Source organism: Terrapene carolina, unplaced genomic scaffold (genome assembly GCF_002925995.2).
Source record: "Terrapene carolina triunguis isolate 2854851 unplaced genomic scaffold, T_m_triunguis-2.0 Scaffold96, whole genome shotgun sequence".
Classification (NCBI taxonomy): domain Eukaryota; kingdom Metazoa; phylum Chordata; order Testudines; family Emydidae; genus Terrapene; species Terrapene triunguis.
The window spans coordinates 4,256,341-4,274,035 of NW_020664447.1; the positions used below are offsets into that span (position 1 = coordinate 4,256,341).

The window sequence follows — 17,695 nt, forward strand, 5'->3', positions numbered from 1 at the left end:
TAAATCTCCCTTGCTGCTGATAAAGCCCATTACTACTTGTCCCACCTTTAGTGGACATGGAGAACAACTGATCACCGCCCTCTTTATAACAACCTTTAACATATTTGAAAACTGTTATCAGGTTCCCCAGATCTTTTTTAACTCAAGACTATATAGGCCCAGCTTTTTTTAAACCTTTCCTCACAGGTCAGGTTTTCTAACCCTTTTATCATTTTTGTTGCTCTCCTCTGGACTCTCTCCAGTTTATTCACATCTTTCTGAAAGTGCGGCACCCAGAACTTGACAGCACTCCAGCTGAAGCCTCACCAGTGCAGAGGTGAGCGGGACAATTATCTCCTGTGTCTTACATACGATAATCCTGTTAACACACCCAGAATTATATTAGTCTTTTCCTCAACTGCATCACACTGTTGACTCATGTTCAATTTATGATCCTCTATAACCCTCAGATTCTTTCCAGCAGTACTATCACCTCACTAGTTATTCCTCATTTTGTAACTGTGCATTTAATTTTTCCTTCCTACGTGTAGTACTTTGCACTTGTCTTTATTGAATTCCATCTTGTTGATTGGTACAAGTGGAATGGGCCTCAATCCGGATGGTATTAGTATCGGTCCAACCTGGGCAGGGCTCACCTAGAGGTAAAAGCACCCATAATTCTTTACCATTCATCAGCCCTTATAAATGCTATATGAAGGTGTGGAAGCAGACTCCGACAAAGGTTTCTCACAAAGATCAATGGCACATTTCAGCTTTAGGCCCTTGATTCATCTGGACCTAATTCCACATGACGATGCTGTTGGAAAGGATTTCCAAATTCATTGCCAAATGAAACCTATTTCTCTACTCTTTAGAACTAGGCTTTAGGTGACTGGTTTTTAGTTTATGCACCAGGCGTGGAATAAGCAGGAGAATTCTGTTCTTCACACTGAGGTCCATTGGAAAGACAGACATTGTATGGTTTGGAAGATATTTCAGACTTACAACTTTTTCGCATCACCAGGTAGTCTCCACATTCATCTTCTATTGGCAGAAATATTTCTGGAACCACAATCAGAATGCGGCGCTTAGGAGGTGGATTTATAGTCCACGTACATTCAATGTTCGCAGGGTAATTCCCAGGATAGTTTGGGGATTCAACGTATCCAGTAAAATCTCCAAGTTCACCTCCACAGTGTCTATCTGAAAAAGGAACATGTCACCCAGGGCCGGGGCATTAGGAGAGGGATATCTAGAGCCTTCTCTACAGTCATTGTCAGCAAGAGCAACAGACATATGAACCCATTCCTGTTTGTATATGAAACAGGTGCACCCTCTGTCAGCTGCACATCAAACTGGTACCTGCTTTTGCCTTTGTTTCTTTAAATGGTGAGATCAAGGCTGAAAAAATAAAATTAGGAATAGAACTAACTATTAGCACAGAGGCATACGGTGGCTGTGAGGCTACAGTCGCTTGCAAAGGGGATGTAAAACATGACGATGTCAGAGTTCTCCACTCACTCACATCCAGGGTAACATTTTTATACTCAGTTTTGCACAGAGTAAGTAACTACACAGGGCGTAAGGTATTGGAAATTCAAATATATGGTGCACAATGTCTGCAAAAGCTCAGGACAGAGTGACTTCTGCCCCATCCATTCAGAGGGTGCAGTGTGCATGCCCCCTAAACCAGACCTGCTCCATTGGCTGCTGTCAAGGAGATGCAAGGCCATGACCTTGAGTCCCCTCCCTGCCTCTTTTGAAGAAACGAATGCAGAAGAACTGGGATTCTGACTAGCTCCCGTGCAGGATGTTTTGAACACTCTTCTTGTGCACCTGGGCAGGTCTGGGCAGTAGCTGCCTTATAATATTGTTAGGGCTGTGGCATGCCCTACGACTGCAGCCCTTCGTTTATAAAGAGATGTGCTACCAGAAGCAGATATATACGTAGTCAGGGTTTCATCAGAGGATTTTCTCTTCCCCTCATTTTCCTTGCTTTATGCCCTCAGCTTCCCACATTGCAGCCACCACTATTCAGAAACCAACTGGGACTCCCTTTGGGACCTGTTCTGTAATAAGCTGGAAAGGTTACTGTTAAGAAGCCCAGAGAGCAAAGCGAGTTGCCTGAGCAGCATTTCTCCCCCTGCTAGCCCAGGGAAAGAGAAAAGGAGACTAAGAACCCAACCAAATCTCTTGCATTACATGGCAAAGCCAAGATCCACCAGCAGTACCCAAGCGTGGCCCAACGCTCCCAGGGTTGATCTTTCTCATGTGCAGACTGGCAAAATTCAATTATTGATAGCACAATAATACTACATGCCTCATTCACAGAGCTGGGCACCTCAATAAGTCATCTGGGGACGTAACTCATGTGTGGTATAAACAGGTACAACTCCTGTGACTTCCCTGTGGTTATGCCCACGTGCACCAAAGCTGAATTCGATCCCTAAAATACTCGTTTTGGATGCTAATGACTCTGCCCTTTTTCATTTCTAACTGGCTGAGAAATTCATGTGTGATACTTACTTTTACACTGGGTTATGTTTGTTGATCCATCAAAATCAGTAGTGGTGTTTCCAGGGCATGAAATACAATAATTTTGACCAAACTCAGGTTGGTAGGTCCCAACTGTGCAGCGAATACACCGGTGAGTTGTAGTGTTATAAAAATGACCAGGTGAACATTGAACTGTAGGGGTTTGTAAACATGTAATACAGTTACAAACGTGCTATTATGACACTAGAAAGTAGCTTTATATATGTTTTATAGGGCTTATTATAAGCTAAGTAAAAAACTAATGTTATACTTGTGTGGAGCTACAGCAATAAAAGGAAGGTCTACTAGGCTCCTGACTGCATTTCCAATATAATAGCTCTTTTTGTGAGACCACGAATATAGCTCACAGTGCCACACGCTATTTCCTGTCTAGAAGTGAGAAACAGCAGAGAGAAAGAGAAAGAATGTGTATCTGTCTGTCTGTGGGGGAGCGGGGGGGAGAGAGTAAATAACAGATAGTGGAAAAAAAAGAACATTTCATTGAATGTTCCAGCCCCGATGATTTGCCATGAGTAAAACTAACTGTATATACATATACATATATGATTAAGGGGAGGAGGATTAGGCCCTTCATGATTTGTACATTTGTTTCTGCAGGTCTTATGCAACGATTAATGAGTTATACTCCCATTACAACACTGTCTTATTATGGGATACAATAGTCTATATTAGAATCATGCATTATAACCCCGGCCTCCTGGTTACATACGTCTCCTGAACTTTTTGTATGGATGTGGGGCAAAATCCTGCATTGGATTTACATCCCATGCATCTCCATTAGAACCAATTTTGATTACTGTTTGCAAAAAAAAAAAAAAAAATACAATGCTGCTTACAATAAACCTATGATTTGTAATGCAAATGTTAACAAGAAACTCCTTTATCGTTAAAATACCGTCACCACAGGATTCTCATCCTAGGTCACCAGCGTTGGGGCTCAAGTGCCAATTATGTGGGACCTCCCTTAACTCAAGTTTTCAGGGCGGCTTCTGACCCACGTGCTGCCCATTAATCATGCTCCAAAGCATCCCAGCCAATTCCATTTTCAGCCTGGTCATAAAGGACTCCCTTCCTGCAGGAGTTAGTCAATGGTTCTGACTGTTGCGGATCCATCTCTCAGAACCTACTGCTCTTTAGTCAGACCCTAGGTTCCTTTATCCGCATCCCTGGTTTCCAGTCAGCACATAATTAACATTCTTGCCAGTTTGGGTACTTTGGCCTCTGTGATCCCAAAGGGTTGGTGTTGCTATGATTGTGTGACTCCCTTGTGCATCTATTCATTCTGGTACTAAGGGGACCACCTTGCTGCCAGCCATCACTCAGAGACAGTCAGCTCTCCTTTGTCCTTGAGATTAATACCTGGTTTTTCCTATGTTCTTTTCTATCTGTCTTCACAGATCGTCATGACAAATCATTGACCAGGTTCAAGATATCTGCCAGACCATCTGGTAGTCCCAAAATGCCAAAAAACTTGAGATGTAAGAGAGCTCCCACATGATTTGAGCCAGGGTCATGATACTCAAGTTTGAGAATGCTGGGAGACGATAGCTTTAAAGAGGGGACATATTTCGCCTTTTTAAACTTTAGCATTCACAGCAACAGGGACAGTGTTTGTCTCTCAAAGCACTGCAGTTCATTGTATCTCTTCTTGATCTTACCTTTCGTCTCGCAGTCCTGAAACATTGATGCACTGATGTATTTTGTTGTCAGACCTCCTCCACATGGAAAGCAGGATGTCCGGCCAGCTTCAGGTTGGTATGTTCCAAAGGGACATGGCAGACAGGGCTTGAAGCCATCAGAGGAATATTCACCCAGTGAGCACTGATCTAGAGGATGTAAATACACATTAGCATAAACCTGAACTTTATGGAAACTATATCATGGCTGAAAGAGTATTACGCACCCGCTCCCCAGCTGGTGCAAATCATTTGAACATATGGTCATAAGTATGGAGTATGAAAGTCTGAAACCAATTTTATGCAACAAAACATGGGTTGAAATAAGATCTCAATAAGTACGTGGCTGGAATCATTTACAGGCTTTAATACAATGATGTTTGGAATAAAATTGGTTCTGTTTTTGCTACATGTTGCCTCAAAATTGTAGGACAACATTCTAGCCCTTTTTCCTTTTGTCCCCAAAATGGACACAAATGAATGCAGGAAAATGCAGTGCTATTTTGCACTCATTTTCTTTCAGCCCTAATTGCCTGCACTACACGCAACTCTCTGGGCCTGTGACACAAGTAATCAAGCAAGGGAGGCTTCCAGTACAACTCACAGGCAGTACTCCAAAACAAAGTCCCACTCTGATCCACCACTACACAGGGGGGAGAGGCCTACTGAGCTGGAACTCCACAGATTTTAGGGAGCCAGAATTAGGGACAGTAGTTGCAATTCCAGTACAGCGCTGTTCCCCTGCTGCCTGTGGCTTTTCTCATTTAAATGGAAGCAAGAAACAGCACCTGCCCCATAGAAGTTGCCTATTGTAACATCAAAATGAACACTAACTGGTTCACAAACATTGGTGAACTCTTCAGTGAGCCTGGTGTGAGGAGTTTCACATTTCATTATAAAAGTCTCTCATGGGACTAGCCCACTAATAACATTTTTAAGTCATAGAGCTGCAGATTATGTAGACTCTCCTGCCATTTTGTTATTGAGCTCAGAGTCTATAAAACAGGCAGCTGAACTAACCTAGCACTGAAACTATAAGTAGCAGAAACCCAGATTTTGTAGCATTCACAATTTATTTTTATTCTATAAGATGATTATTAATAATAATTAGTAATGAAACAAACACTTTATTACTGTATCACCCTGAAACCCCACTCCAGATCAGGGGCTGTGCTAAACTCCATACAAACACATACTGCACCACAGTCCATGACTCAAAATACTCTTGCCCTCAGACTCTGGGTCTTTGATATTGTCTCCACTCTGAATTGCTTTGCTCTGCTACGGTATGAAGGTAGGATTTACCTCACGGAACTGATTCTCTATAGACCCTGCAAATCCTTTATGGAAATCTCTGAAATAAAATCTGTCTTCAAAATTTGTAGCAAGCAATTGATTTCAATGACAGTGGTAAGTAATTACACTGCTCTGGGTGACACAGAATAGTGCTGCAGTTGTTCAGCCACGCTGAGAAATGTTGTCCTTTTAAAGAGCTGTTGCGATAATAAACAGTTGTTAGTTTTAGTTTATAGCTCCAATAAATCATTCCGTGAATGGCTGTTTTGTTAAGGAGTTAAATTAGCCTTGGCTTCATTTCAAAATATTTGACTAACAACAAAAAGGGCATTAACTACTGGTCATGATCAACGATGAAGAATTTTGTTTATGGCTAACAAATTCAGTTTAATAATGAGCTTCTCCTTAGCGTATTATAGGCAACAGGTAAAGTGATGTTATCTGGCTCATTATACTGAAACTGAATGGTGAAAAATATCATCCTAATTCTTGACTCTAATTTCTCCAACACAAAACACTTTTATCCAACCTTCTGCATTTTATGGATACTCATTCATTTGCTCCTGGCTCTTTTCAAGTCCCTCTTTATTTTATAGGTATTTCTGTGGCACACATCTCTGTAGTGTCTGTGAGCCCCACAAATATTAATGAACTAAGCCTCAGAACATCCCTAAGAGGTTAAAAAAAACCACCACGAACTACTTTCATTTTAATGACAAGAAAAATGATGTACAGAAGAGGTTAAGGATAGTAAGGTTCATTTTGAAAAGCAGCTAGCCAATTTAGGCACCCAGAATCAATGACCACTTTTGAAAGTCAGGCTAAACCACTTGCCAAGATCACACAGGAAGTCTGTGGCAGAGACATCTGGAAGAGAACCCCGATCTCCTGTATCTCAGTTTTGTGACCTCTGAGTACATCTTTCCTCCTAAGTCCTTCTCCTTTACTGGGTTTTTTTGCTGAAGTTATTTTACTGGTTTAAGATTTCATTTTTTAAATCAGGTGTGACTTTTTATTTCCAGACTTTTCTTAGATCTCTAGCTTCACATTATACACCCCCTGAACAAAGTAACGGCCCAACACAGTCTTTAGATACGCACAGGGAGCTCAGTCGAAGCCTTGTGCACCCATCCAAGGACAGAAGCTATGTCCTGAGACCCCACAATGTATGTGATCACACAGTATATCTGAATGAAATCTACTCCACTGGATCTCTTTTTCTCAGTAGCTTTGCCATTTGCACATTACTTGTCTTGGCAAATCACTTTCGTCTGTAGTTATGTGCTGTAAAACCCACTCTGGAGGAAACTGAGTTGAATTCAATATTTCATAATCACATACAAAAAGCAGGGAAATTCTGAGTCACAGCTGTCACTCCATTTTTAACTTACCCCGTTGTTCTCAGGTACTGCAGGGTTTTTGAGTGCTGGGTGATCTTACATAGCACACATGGTTCTTTCAAGGTGAGTGAAGTAAGGAGTGGCAGCATCATTTCTGTGCCTTTGCTAGCTCTGTAGGGTGCAACAGTCTTACCTCCACATTCAGATATACCACGAGCTCCAGTTAATTTTTGGTTTCCTGGGTTCTGAGGACTTGGGCAAGGTTGACAAGTTATTTGTCCTTCCTCATCTTGGTATGTTCCATTAGGGCATAAAACACAGAGTTCTTGTTCCCCATCATAGTATGTTCCAACACTGCAGCTAGCTAACGACAGGAAAAAATATCTGGTCACCAAAATTCAATTTATGTTCTTCAAAGCCAGTAAGTTAAATCGCCAGGTACCAGGTTGCTGAATGACTTGCAGATTGATGCCTTGTACCTCTAAGGCAAATCCACTAAAACAGAACCATGAAAATGCATGGGGCGGGAATGTTCTAGAATTTGGCACAGAGTGAAATGTTCCCTATGAAGAGAAAACCAATTGCTCTAGTATAATGCATAGTGACAGAGACTGCATCAGACTGTATAGACTATTTTGATTTTCAGAACAGATATGGGACATTGAAACATAGGAATTGCCCTATTGTGTCAGATTTATGGTCCATCTAGTCCAATATGCCATGTCTGACAATGCCCGCTGGAGTGCACAGGGTGAGTTCAAAAGGAAGTACCTCTGCATAGCCGACAGCCACACCCATAGGGGATGGTTTGCACGCAGTTGGCCCTGGCAACTCACTCAATTCTCATTGGTGGCTCCAGACAGCTGTGTGTGCACCACTGTGACCAGGAGCGGCGCCAGGGTTTTTGCCGCCCTAGGCGGCAGCGCTCCTCCTCTGAACATTCGGCGGCGGGGGTCCTTCCGCTCCGTGTCTTCGGGGCACTTCGGCGGCGGGTCCCGGAGCGAGTGAAGGACCCACCGCCGAATTTCTGCCCAAGACCCGGAGCGGAAGGACCCCCTGCCACCGAATTTCCACCGAGGACAGCAAAATGCTGCCCCCCGAATCCTGCTGCCCTAGGCGACCGCCTAGGTTCGCCTAGTGGAAGCGCCGGCCCTGACTGTGACACACCCTGAGACCTTACCTCAGCTGGCATACTAAAGCTAGTGAGGGTAGCTATCTGTGACAACAATTAGTCAAAGGGCATGTCTGGCCCTCAAAGTGCACTAAGTCTGCTCTTACAAAGCCGGCAAAAAAACTCCCAAAGGATACCATTGTCAGAAACGGTGCTGGATCAGGAAGAAGGTCATGAGCCAGTTTAAAACCAGGGGAGAGGCTTCAAAGGGCTGACAATGGAGGAAGTACAAATTTAAATATTTTATTTCTGTTTGTTGAACTGAATCAGAAAGTTTAATTTCAACTCAGTTCTATGTTAATCTGTGCCCCCCCAAAATGCTGCCGTGCCTTATGGGAGTTGTAATTCGAGTGCCTCATGAGGTCGCTATTGTCCTCTATGGGCTAGGCTCGCCAGACTACATCTCCCAGGATGCAGCATCACCACATAACTTCCGTGAGGCACCGTGTTGACTCAACCAGATAGGAGACTGTGGTGAGTCAGAAGAGATGTAGTCCAGGCAGGGGGTCTGCCCCACAGAAAAAATGGGAGCACAAGGCACCCAAACTAGAACTGCAGAAGCATGCGAGACTCAGATTAATGTCAAACTGACCCAAAATGAAATGTTTTGATTCAGTTCAACAAATCAAATTATTTCATTTCAGGTCGACCCAACCCAAAACAAAATATTTAGTTTTGAATTTTCCAACTGCAAATCAAAAAATGTCAGCATTTTTCCCAGGGAAAAACTTCAGTTTTGCTGAAACTACATTTTCCGTCAAAAAACATTTTGACAGAAAATTCCTGCCCAGCTCTAACAAGCATGCTTTTTAAATTGTATATGTCATAAAGAGAAGGGGAACATTGTAAACATTCATTCCTTCCCCCTAAAATAACAACAGGCCAGGCAGTAGCTCACCAAGAGCCAAATTCTGCTTTGGTCACATCCCTGCAGTCTTCTCTCTGCAGGAGTGTAACCAAGAGCAAAGTTTGGCCCCCCGCCATCTAGGCTGTGAAGTAATTTCCTGAGCACTCATTCGTGTTGGGGGCATTAATTTCAAAATGGCATCCCCAAATCAGCCTTGCACCTATGTGCATAACCCTTGCCCACTCCATAATTTTAGCATTCTGGCGGTTGTTTTGCTAAATATGATGGAGAGAAAAAATGACATGTTCGGCCCTTTTTGGAGGGGAGATAAAGATTTCACAAAACAAGCCACAAACCTCATCATTCAACTCTCCATCATCCCTTAAGATTTTCATCAATTAAATGACATGGGGTGAAACCCTTCCAGCCACAGAGGCAGGGCCGGCTCTAGGTTTTTTGCCGCCCCAAGCAAAAAAATTTTTGGCTGCCCCCAGTCCCAGCCCTGGGCTCCTCGCCGCACCCCCCTGCTGCCCCATCCCTGGGCTCTCCCCACCCACCCACACCCCCTGCCGCCCCAGCTCTGGGCTCCCTCATTCCCCCTCACCATTGCCCCACACACACACCTCCTGCCGCCCCAGCCCTGGGCTCTCTCCCCCCCTCCCCCACCTGCACCCTCCTTCCGCTGCAGCCCTGGGTCACTGGTAACTCGCTCTCACAGCAGGTCATTCAGCATGAATTTTAGATGTGCACAGAACACAGACAGGATTGGTTCCCATATGGTTACAGAACTGCAGTAAAGTGGAACAATTTTCAGCTTGTGTGATTGGAGGATATCTGGATGCATATTATAAGACTGTCCTACATAAATGAGGAAAAGTTGAGGTGCCTTTATTATTCTTTTCTTCCCCTCTTTCTTTCTATGGGGAATTTGCCAATGCAATATCACTGTCTTCCTTTTAAACAAACAAACAAACAAACACTGTTGAAAATAGCAATTCCAGTCCTAATAACCACTGGGTAGCATTTCTTGCTCAATTTTATCCTACTTTTTCTACAGCAGTTACAGTGGATCAGTATATTTGGTTTGGGAGAAATGAAGTAACAGCTGCCCAAACTGAGCTTGAGCACTCCTGAATTTTGAGGTGTTCAAATCTGGAAGGCAGGTGCTGGGGGGGCGGAGGGGGCTGTGGCTCCGCAGGGGAGCACGGCAGCATGTATGCAGCAGTGTGTCTGGCGCTGCGCGGAGCCAGACATGCTGGTCTGAGTGGCACAGTAAGAGGACTGGGGGGTTGGATGGGGCAGAGGTCCGGGGGGGGCAGTCAGGGGCAGGGAGAAGGGGGGGGTTAGATGGGTCAGGGGTTGGGGGGGCAGTCAGGGGACAGGCAGCGGTTGGATAGGCATGGGAGTCCCGGGGATTTGTCAGGGGACAGGTAGGGGGTGGGATCCTAGGGGGGAAGTTGGGGTGGCCTCAGGAGGGGGCAGTTGGGGACAAGGAGAAGGGAGGCTTAGATAGGGGGTGGGATCCTGGGGGCAGTTAGGGGCAGGGGTCCCAGGAGTGGGTGATCAGGGGACAGGGAGAAGGGGGGTTGGATGGGTTGGGGTTTCTGTGGGGGGCAGTCAGAGGGGGTGGATGGTGGCAGGGTGGGGCTACCCTCCCTCCCTGTGGAGTGTCCTATTTTTTGAATGTTAAAATATGGTATCCCTACCCTTCACAGCGCAGCTCTCCATTCATAGCAGGCTGCAGCATGAGGTCTCAGCTTCCCCACTCCCTCCCCCTCTTTTCTGTTGGTAGTGGCCAAGGGAATGCTGGGAAATGTAGTTCTTTCCCTGCTCTAGGGCTGGCTCTATAGGCAGGGAGCTAACCAAGGAACTACAGCTCCCAGGGACCCTGTTGGTTCTCAGCTCCCATGCTGGATCCCTGCCGCCCCTGCAAATGGGCTGCCCCAAGCACATGCTTGCTTTGCTGGTGCCTAGAGCCGCCCCTGCACAGAGGGGCCACATAGGCCTGAAGTTCAGCAGTATCATTGTAGATCTACTATGCACAGGGTCAGGAAGTACAGAGGCTGTATTAGGAGATTCCACAACCCCTGCCCACCAGGGAGCTGAGTGCCACATGAAGAGAGATTGTAGACACATGTAGGAGTGCCAGGGGCATAGCCACTGCAACTGCAAGCTGCCTAAATCTGCTTATAAACCTCATTTGGGGGGGCTCACAACCTGTAGTCTGTGGTAGTGGCTGTTTAGCTGGTTATGTTCTTACACTGGCACCCATCACTGTAATATTAGAGCAGCCCAACCACACAGCCACCCACATCTTGCCTCCTACAACTCCTGCACTGGGCCCTGTGCAAAGTCCATTTACTCAGGGGACAAGGATTCCACACTTATTCATATCTGATGTTACTAGAAACAGCTGGCTATCTAACAAATCCCTTTGCACAGACTGTGCTAACAAAGTGCTTGATGCTGAGGGGTGCTGAGGATCTACTACTCTCTAGGAACTGAAAGTGCTCAGCACCTCTTGGAGTTAGTTTCAATAATGGTAAAAATGTACCCAAAAAGCGCAGATTGGGAAAATCAAGTACTAAAAAACCTTTTCGCAATTTCTGTAGAAAAATTCATTTCTGTATTTCTATCCACTGTCTCCTCTGAGACATGCCACACGGTGCAAGACTGAAACAGCTCCTGCTTGTCTATGACAGTGATGATCAAAAAATTACATTTTCATGCATCTTTTGCTATTCATTAATCTGACAGCTGCTAATTATTAAACCTAAATATTAGAATTAAAGAAGCACCAACAGGTTCCAAAGATTTATGCCTCCTTGCTTAAAGGCAAGAGTTCCCCAGCCCTCTCAAGTACACAAAGGGTATTTATTCCAGATAACTCTATGTGGATAAATGGTGCAATGTATCAGGCTATTTAATCTCACATAGATATTCACTATGGATCATTAAGAGGACATAGCCCATACTCATCCCCATCTCCTGTTTACAGATGATCTAAACGTGGGTCACTTATCTGCTGCCCAAGAAACTGAGTATGTAGCTAAACAAAAAGCTTTGTTATCCAAGGGACACAGATCTTTCTTTAGGCTCAATTATACATTCCTTTCTCATGGCAAGTAGTACCTGACTACAGAAGTCACCCAGAGAATTCAGTGGCACTATGTGTGTAGTAAGAATGATACAACTAATCCTCTAAGCAGGAAACCTAAGAAAAATGTTAAACTCAAATTCTTTTGTGCCAATGTTTGCTTAAATAAAGCTAAAAAGTTTGATTTTCATCTCACAAAACCACAAAATGGAAGGTGCCTCATGACACATGGGAAACACCCAGTTTGAAACAAAGATTTAAAGATTTTCAAACAAGGAGAAATCAAGAATTCCACTGGCTTTCTTTGCTTCCTCCCCACCCCTCCCCCAGCAACCTGCTTGTTTTTCTTCAAATGAACAAAAGAACCAATTGCCTCCAGTAGACTTCATTTTTGTAACCGCTGTCTTTGTTTGTCTTCAATGCCCATTAAAATCCCATTCTTGAATCTCATGCAGCTGTTTAAAAAAATATATGTGAAAGCTTTTCTGATGGGAAAAAAAGGGGAGGAGCCCACACTGGGAGTCAGGATTACTAGTTACAAAGACATTTAAAGACTCTTCCCCTCTTTTCAGCTCTTTACTCTTTGAGCATTTGACCCTATTGACAAATACTATGGTATCTCAGTGGCTAAAGTGAACTTCATAAAAGAGGTCATGATCTAGCATCTAACCATTTCCCTAAGATTCATGCCTTGACTTTATAAGGAAAATCACAAATAACTGATGCAAATTGATTCCTAAGCAGCATCCTTGAAGTTATTGTTTTTAACAGTTCACAGACTTCGGTCACATGGAGAGATAATGTGTCTTAGGGATTAATGTCTATTATCGTGAAAGCAAGCAGGTTAGCAGTATGAACTGCACTTTCCTCTCTCATTTGAGAATTTATTTCCCGTCCCATTTTCAGTGGGGAAAAAAATTGTAATGTGTTGGATTTTAGCTATGTGAAAATACATGTACTAATTGCAACAAATGAAAAGGCAGACAGGCCTTTGTGTTTCCCTTTAAACATATTTTTCATACTTTGTCTTTTAGAATCGCAGAGTCATACAACATGCAAACAATGGGAATCCGCTGTGTTTTCAATGGTGATTTCTTACTGCTTTGGATTCGCTCAGGCATGTCTACACTTACCGTGGATCGACGCTGTGTGATCAATCCAATGAGGGTCAATTTAGCGGGTCTTAGGTTGACCGCCGATTGCTCTCTCGTTGACTCCGGTACTCCACCGGAATGAGAAGCATAAGGTAAGTCAACGGGAGAGTTTCTCCCGTCAACCCAGCATGGTGTAGACACCGCAATAAGTCGACCTAAGGTACGTTGACTCCAGCTATGTTAATCTTGTAGCGGGAGTTGCATAATTTAAGTCGACTTAACCCTGTAGTTTAGACCTGCCCTAAGGGCACAAACCTGTATGGTGTTGAGCAACCAACATTATGAACTTCCATGGAAGATGAGATGCTCAGCACCTCCCCAATCAGGCCCTAATATACCAGAGCTATTCACACCGACTGACCACTAACGAGGCTGTTGTTAATTTTGACACACACACCCCCCCAGATGGAATGCGCTTCCATTGAGTTACTACACTGCAGCAGGGGCTTGCTGACGCTCTTGATATATTATGGGAAATTCAAGGAACAGTGCCAGCTGCTGCGCCACCTTTGCCTTGCTCACATCCCTTGGACTGTTCAGGGTGCCCCGCCTACCATGCATCCAACACAGAATGGACACTGGACACAAGGGAGGCAGCTCGACTGGAATGATGTAGCCAAAGTACATCAGCAGCACAGTTGTCAAAGCAATGGAAAAAGTGTCAAGAGCTTGCATCCCCTCTCTCATTGGGAAATGTCCCAGCAGAAGAGGGGGCCCTTGATGGATGTTATCAGCCTATTCTCCCCCTCTTCTCAGATACAAATATTCCAAGTAAATTAGGCACTGATAAGAAACTGTGAATGTTTAAACATTTGATCTTGGTCAGAGTAAGGCTTTAGTGAAACATGGTTAAAGTCCAGTCTGCACTACAGAACCAGTGTTTGTAACCACATTAGTGGAGAGCCTTGTTGTAACCAGGCACCCTGACATATATTCAAGATGCAGATAAAGCCATCAAAAAAACCTTCCAGGATGAATCGCCATCTCCTCAAGGATCATTTGGAATTTCCAGTATCCATGAATGACCCCATCTTGAAGTTATAGCATTCAAACCCGCATCCCTTTCAGCACAACGACGTAAGCCTGATGTGGGGGAGGATCACCTCTAGAAGCAAGAAAGCAGTTCAGTCTCCATGCCTGTTCAAGTCCTAAGATTGCTAATAAAGGGGAAATTACAGGGATTTTTTTTTTTTTTTTTTTTTTGGTGGTAAGTTTTAGGAGCTACATTCTCAGAGCTGCAAACTGGGAGCCATTTGCAGTGCAAGACAACAGTTTTACTGAATCTACTAACTCAATGCTACATATTCTTATGTGCCAATAGACTGAATTCTTTCTAACAACTGTCTAGATATCTCTTTAACAGAGCACACTTTAACAATATCTACAAATGGAACTATGAGACTGGAACATGAAATTCAACTGCACCTAGACCTCAAAACAGCCATCAGCTGTTGAACAGAAAGATCAACTTTCAGTCAACTTGAACTGGATTTGAACCGACAACCTTTAGATGGAAGATTCCATGCTCCTGAACCAGTGATGGCCTTGCTTTTATCATCAACATCTACCAGGAATGTATATGTAAACACCCAGCACTATAGGAAAGGTAGCAATAGATTTTCTACTATAGCCTGTCATGTCCCTAGTCTAGGAATTTTATGTCATATTGTGCTCCAATTTGGACCTTGGGAGGTTAAAAGAGGAAGGGTGAGGAAAAAAATATTTTCTTCAAAAAATGATTCCTGACATCAAATGCCAGACAACAGAACAAGAGACTTTTCACTGGAACCCCCTTCAACAATATATATTAACTAATAAAACCATCACTGAAAAGGAGATCAACTAAATAAGAGATTGTTACAGGTATGTAGAGATTATAACCCTAATTCAGGCTTTAACTTCAGTGGGACTGCTCATGGTAGAAGATCAGCATATATTTAAGTACGGTACTTTGCTGAATCAGGGTCTATGTAACTGAATTCAATTGTGTGGAAGTGGGTAGAATCTCTGCCGTGTCTTTTTCATTGCTACTCTTCTTATTATCTTGTTGTACATAATATTTGTCCAACTGATCTGTCCATCTGAAATAAAGCTAAAGCATTTGCTCCCAGAATCCCTCCCTGATCATTGCAAGGTTTCAACTTCTGCCTAACAATCAAAGAGGAGGGGGGGGGGAAATCATTTGGGAATGTAGCGGAGAAACCAACCCACTATCTAACCCCCACTCCAAACACCAGCAAAGTGTGAAGGGATAAGAAAAGCTTAGGGAAAGAATGATAGGGAGACATTTAAAACAGAAATAAGGGCAACACCTGGAGAAAGGAGATAACAAATTAAGGAAAACAAGGCAACGTGGAAAAGGAAGTAATCAAATAAATAAAAACAATAAAATCCTGAGGAAGGTGAGACGTTAGGAAAAAAGAAAAGAAAAATAAGAATGGAAAAGAGATAAAATAGCAACTGAGTGAAGAAGGGATTGAGTCATTTATGGAAAAAGAGAACAAATATTGAATTGGGAGGGGGAAATCAGAATAAAGGAATAAAAACTAATTCTAAAGAAACTAGTGCATATAAAAGAGGAAAATAATGAAAAGAAGAAATTGAGACTGAGGGAGAAAGAAAAGTAAGTCAGAAGAGGCTATAACAGAAGGGGGAAAAACTGGGAGGGGGCAGTCAGGGGACAAGGAGAAGGGGGGGTTGGATGGGTCTGGGGTTCTGAGGGGGGCAGTCAGGGGGCGGGTAGGGGGAGGAGGTGGATAGGGGGTGGGGGCCAGGCTGTTTGGGGAGGCACAGCTTTCCCTACCCGGCCCTCCATACAATTTCAGAACCCCAATGTGGCACTCAGGCCAAAAAGTTTGCCCACCCCTGGTCTGGACACTACTCAGAGGTGATAAATTCATCCCAGTACTGAGGGCCAGCACAAGGGCCTGTGAATCTATAAAGCAGGCTGTGTGCACTGAGGTGAATTTTGTTTAGAGGCAGTCTCCTAAGATTCCAGACATTTATTCTGTTCTAAATAGGATATTTGAAATTTCTGAACCGCAATCTGCCCTTTACTCAATATCCGCACCACAAAGCCCCATCCATGCCAAGAGTCTACCTGCTCCTGTCCCCCTGCCTCTCCCTTCTCTTCGAACCAGTCTATTCAAAATCCTGTTGCCAAAGTTATCTCCCACTCCTGTTATGTCCTTGAATCCGTTCACTGATTTGCTATCTCTTGCTACATAGTCATCCTCGCGTTCAAAGTGCTTCCTTTTCCATGTGTCTTTACAGTGCCTAGCACAGTCGCTTGGGACCTTTGGGAACTACTGCAAAACAAACAACAAACAACTTAATCTCATATCTACCTACATTCCTGAACTAATTCTTTTTCCCTAATACCCCCCTCTTGCTCTCTACAGTCCTCCAAATTCTTTCTTACTGTTTTTTTTCAGCCGCTCTTTAGCTTTACTCCTTCTGGCTGGTGGTGGGAGGTAGCAGTGGTCCCAGTGCCATTTTTACAGTGCACAGCCAGAAATGGTGCCATAGTCCTTAGTGAGGATTCTAGCCCTGTCCCTTCAGGGCCTATCCTGCCCACACTGAAGCTTCCATTGACTTCAGTGAGGCAGGATCAGGCCCCCAATGCAGACATTTTGCAAGCCAGCTTGTAAATGGAAAATAAAGTAAATGCAAAGATTGATCATTTAGGTTCTTCTCTGACATAACAGGCAAAGACTAAGGGCAGGCTGACTGCAGATGGGCAGAGGATCAGCACTATGGAGGACAGAACTAATGAACTAAACTCATCCATTGCTAAACTTATGAAAGATTCAGAAAACTATGTTTTAAGAGACAAAATAGATTAATTTGAAAATAGATCACAATGCAGTAACCTGAAAAGAACTCCCAGGGCAGAGGCACAGAAAGAGTGGAGCCCAAAGATCTCTGAGTATTTTGTTTGCAATGTAACTGGAGAAAATGGAGCACCAATTCAGTTCCCAATACCACTGAACAGCTTATCTGAGTCCTTCCTCTTGATGTTTGTGCTCACAGGGACATCCTCTGTTTTAGTTAATGTGGCAGAGACTAGCTACGGCCAGAACAATCTTTCTTACCATTGTGCAGAAGCCTCCTTTTCCCCAGATTTTAGCACAGAAATGCAACGAAAGCTTCCTGAGTTTTAATGAGTAAGAAATGGCTCTGCAAATTACAGGGAAAGTCATAGATTCTAGGACTGGAAGGGACCTCGAGAGGTCATCGAGTCCAGTCCCCTGCCCGCATGGCAGGACCAAATACTGTCTAGACCATCCCTGATAGACATTTATCTAACCTACTCTTAAATATCTCCAGAGATGGAGATTCCACAACCTCCCTAGGCAATTTATTCCAGTGTTTAACCACCCTGACAGTTAGGAACTTTTTCCTAATGTCCAACCTAGACCTCCCTTGCTGCAGTTTAAGCCCATTGCTTCTTGTTCTATCCTTAGAGGCTAAGGTGAACAAGTTTTCTCCCTCCTCCTTATGACACCCTTTTAGATACCTGAAAACTGCTATCATGTCCCCTCTCAGTCTTCTCTTTTCCAAACTAAACAAACCCAAT

At 43.8% G+C, this 17,695-nt stretch overlaps 1 protein-coding gene across 1 annotated transcript in view; it reads right to left on the reverse strand.

The window, feature by feature from the left end:
- The window catches only part of SCUBE2 (signal peptide, CUB domain and EGF like domain containing 2), a 67,358-nt gene that overhangs the window by 8,776 nt on the left and 40,887 nt on the right, over positions 1-17,695 (reverse strand). Inside the window, exons 12-15 of the mRNA XM_026651229.2 lie at positions 7,041-7,211; positions 4,194-4,361; positions 2,506-2,667; positions 985-1,182 (exon numbers count right to left, since the gene is read on the reverse strand). Coding sequence (XP_026507014.1) covers positions 985-1,182; positions 2,506-2,667; positions 4,194-4,361; positions 7,041-7,211 — 699 coding nt within the window. The remainder of the gene's footprint in view (positions 1-984; positions 1,183-2,505; positions 2,668-4,193; positions 4,362-7,040; positions 7,212-17,695) is intronic.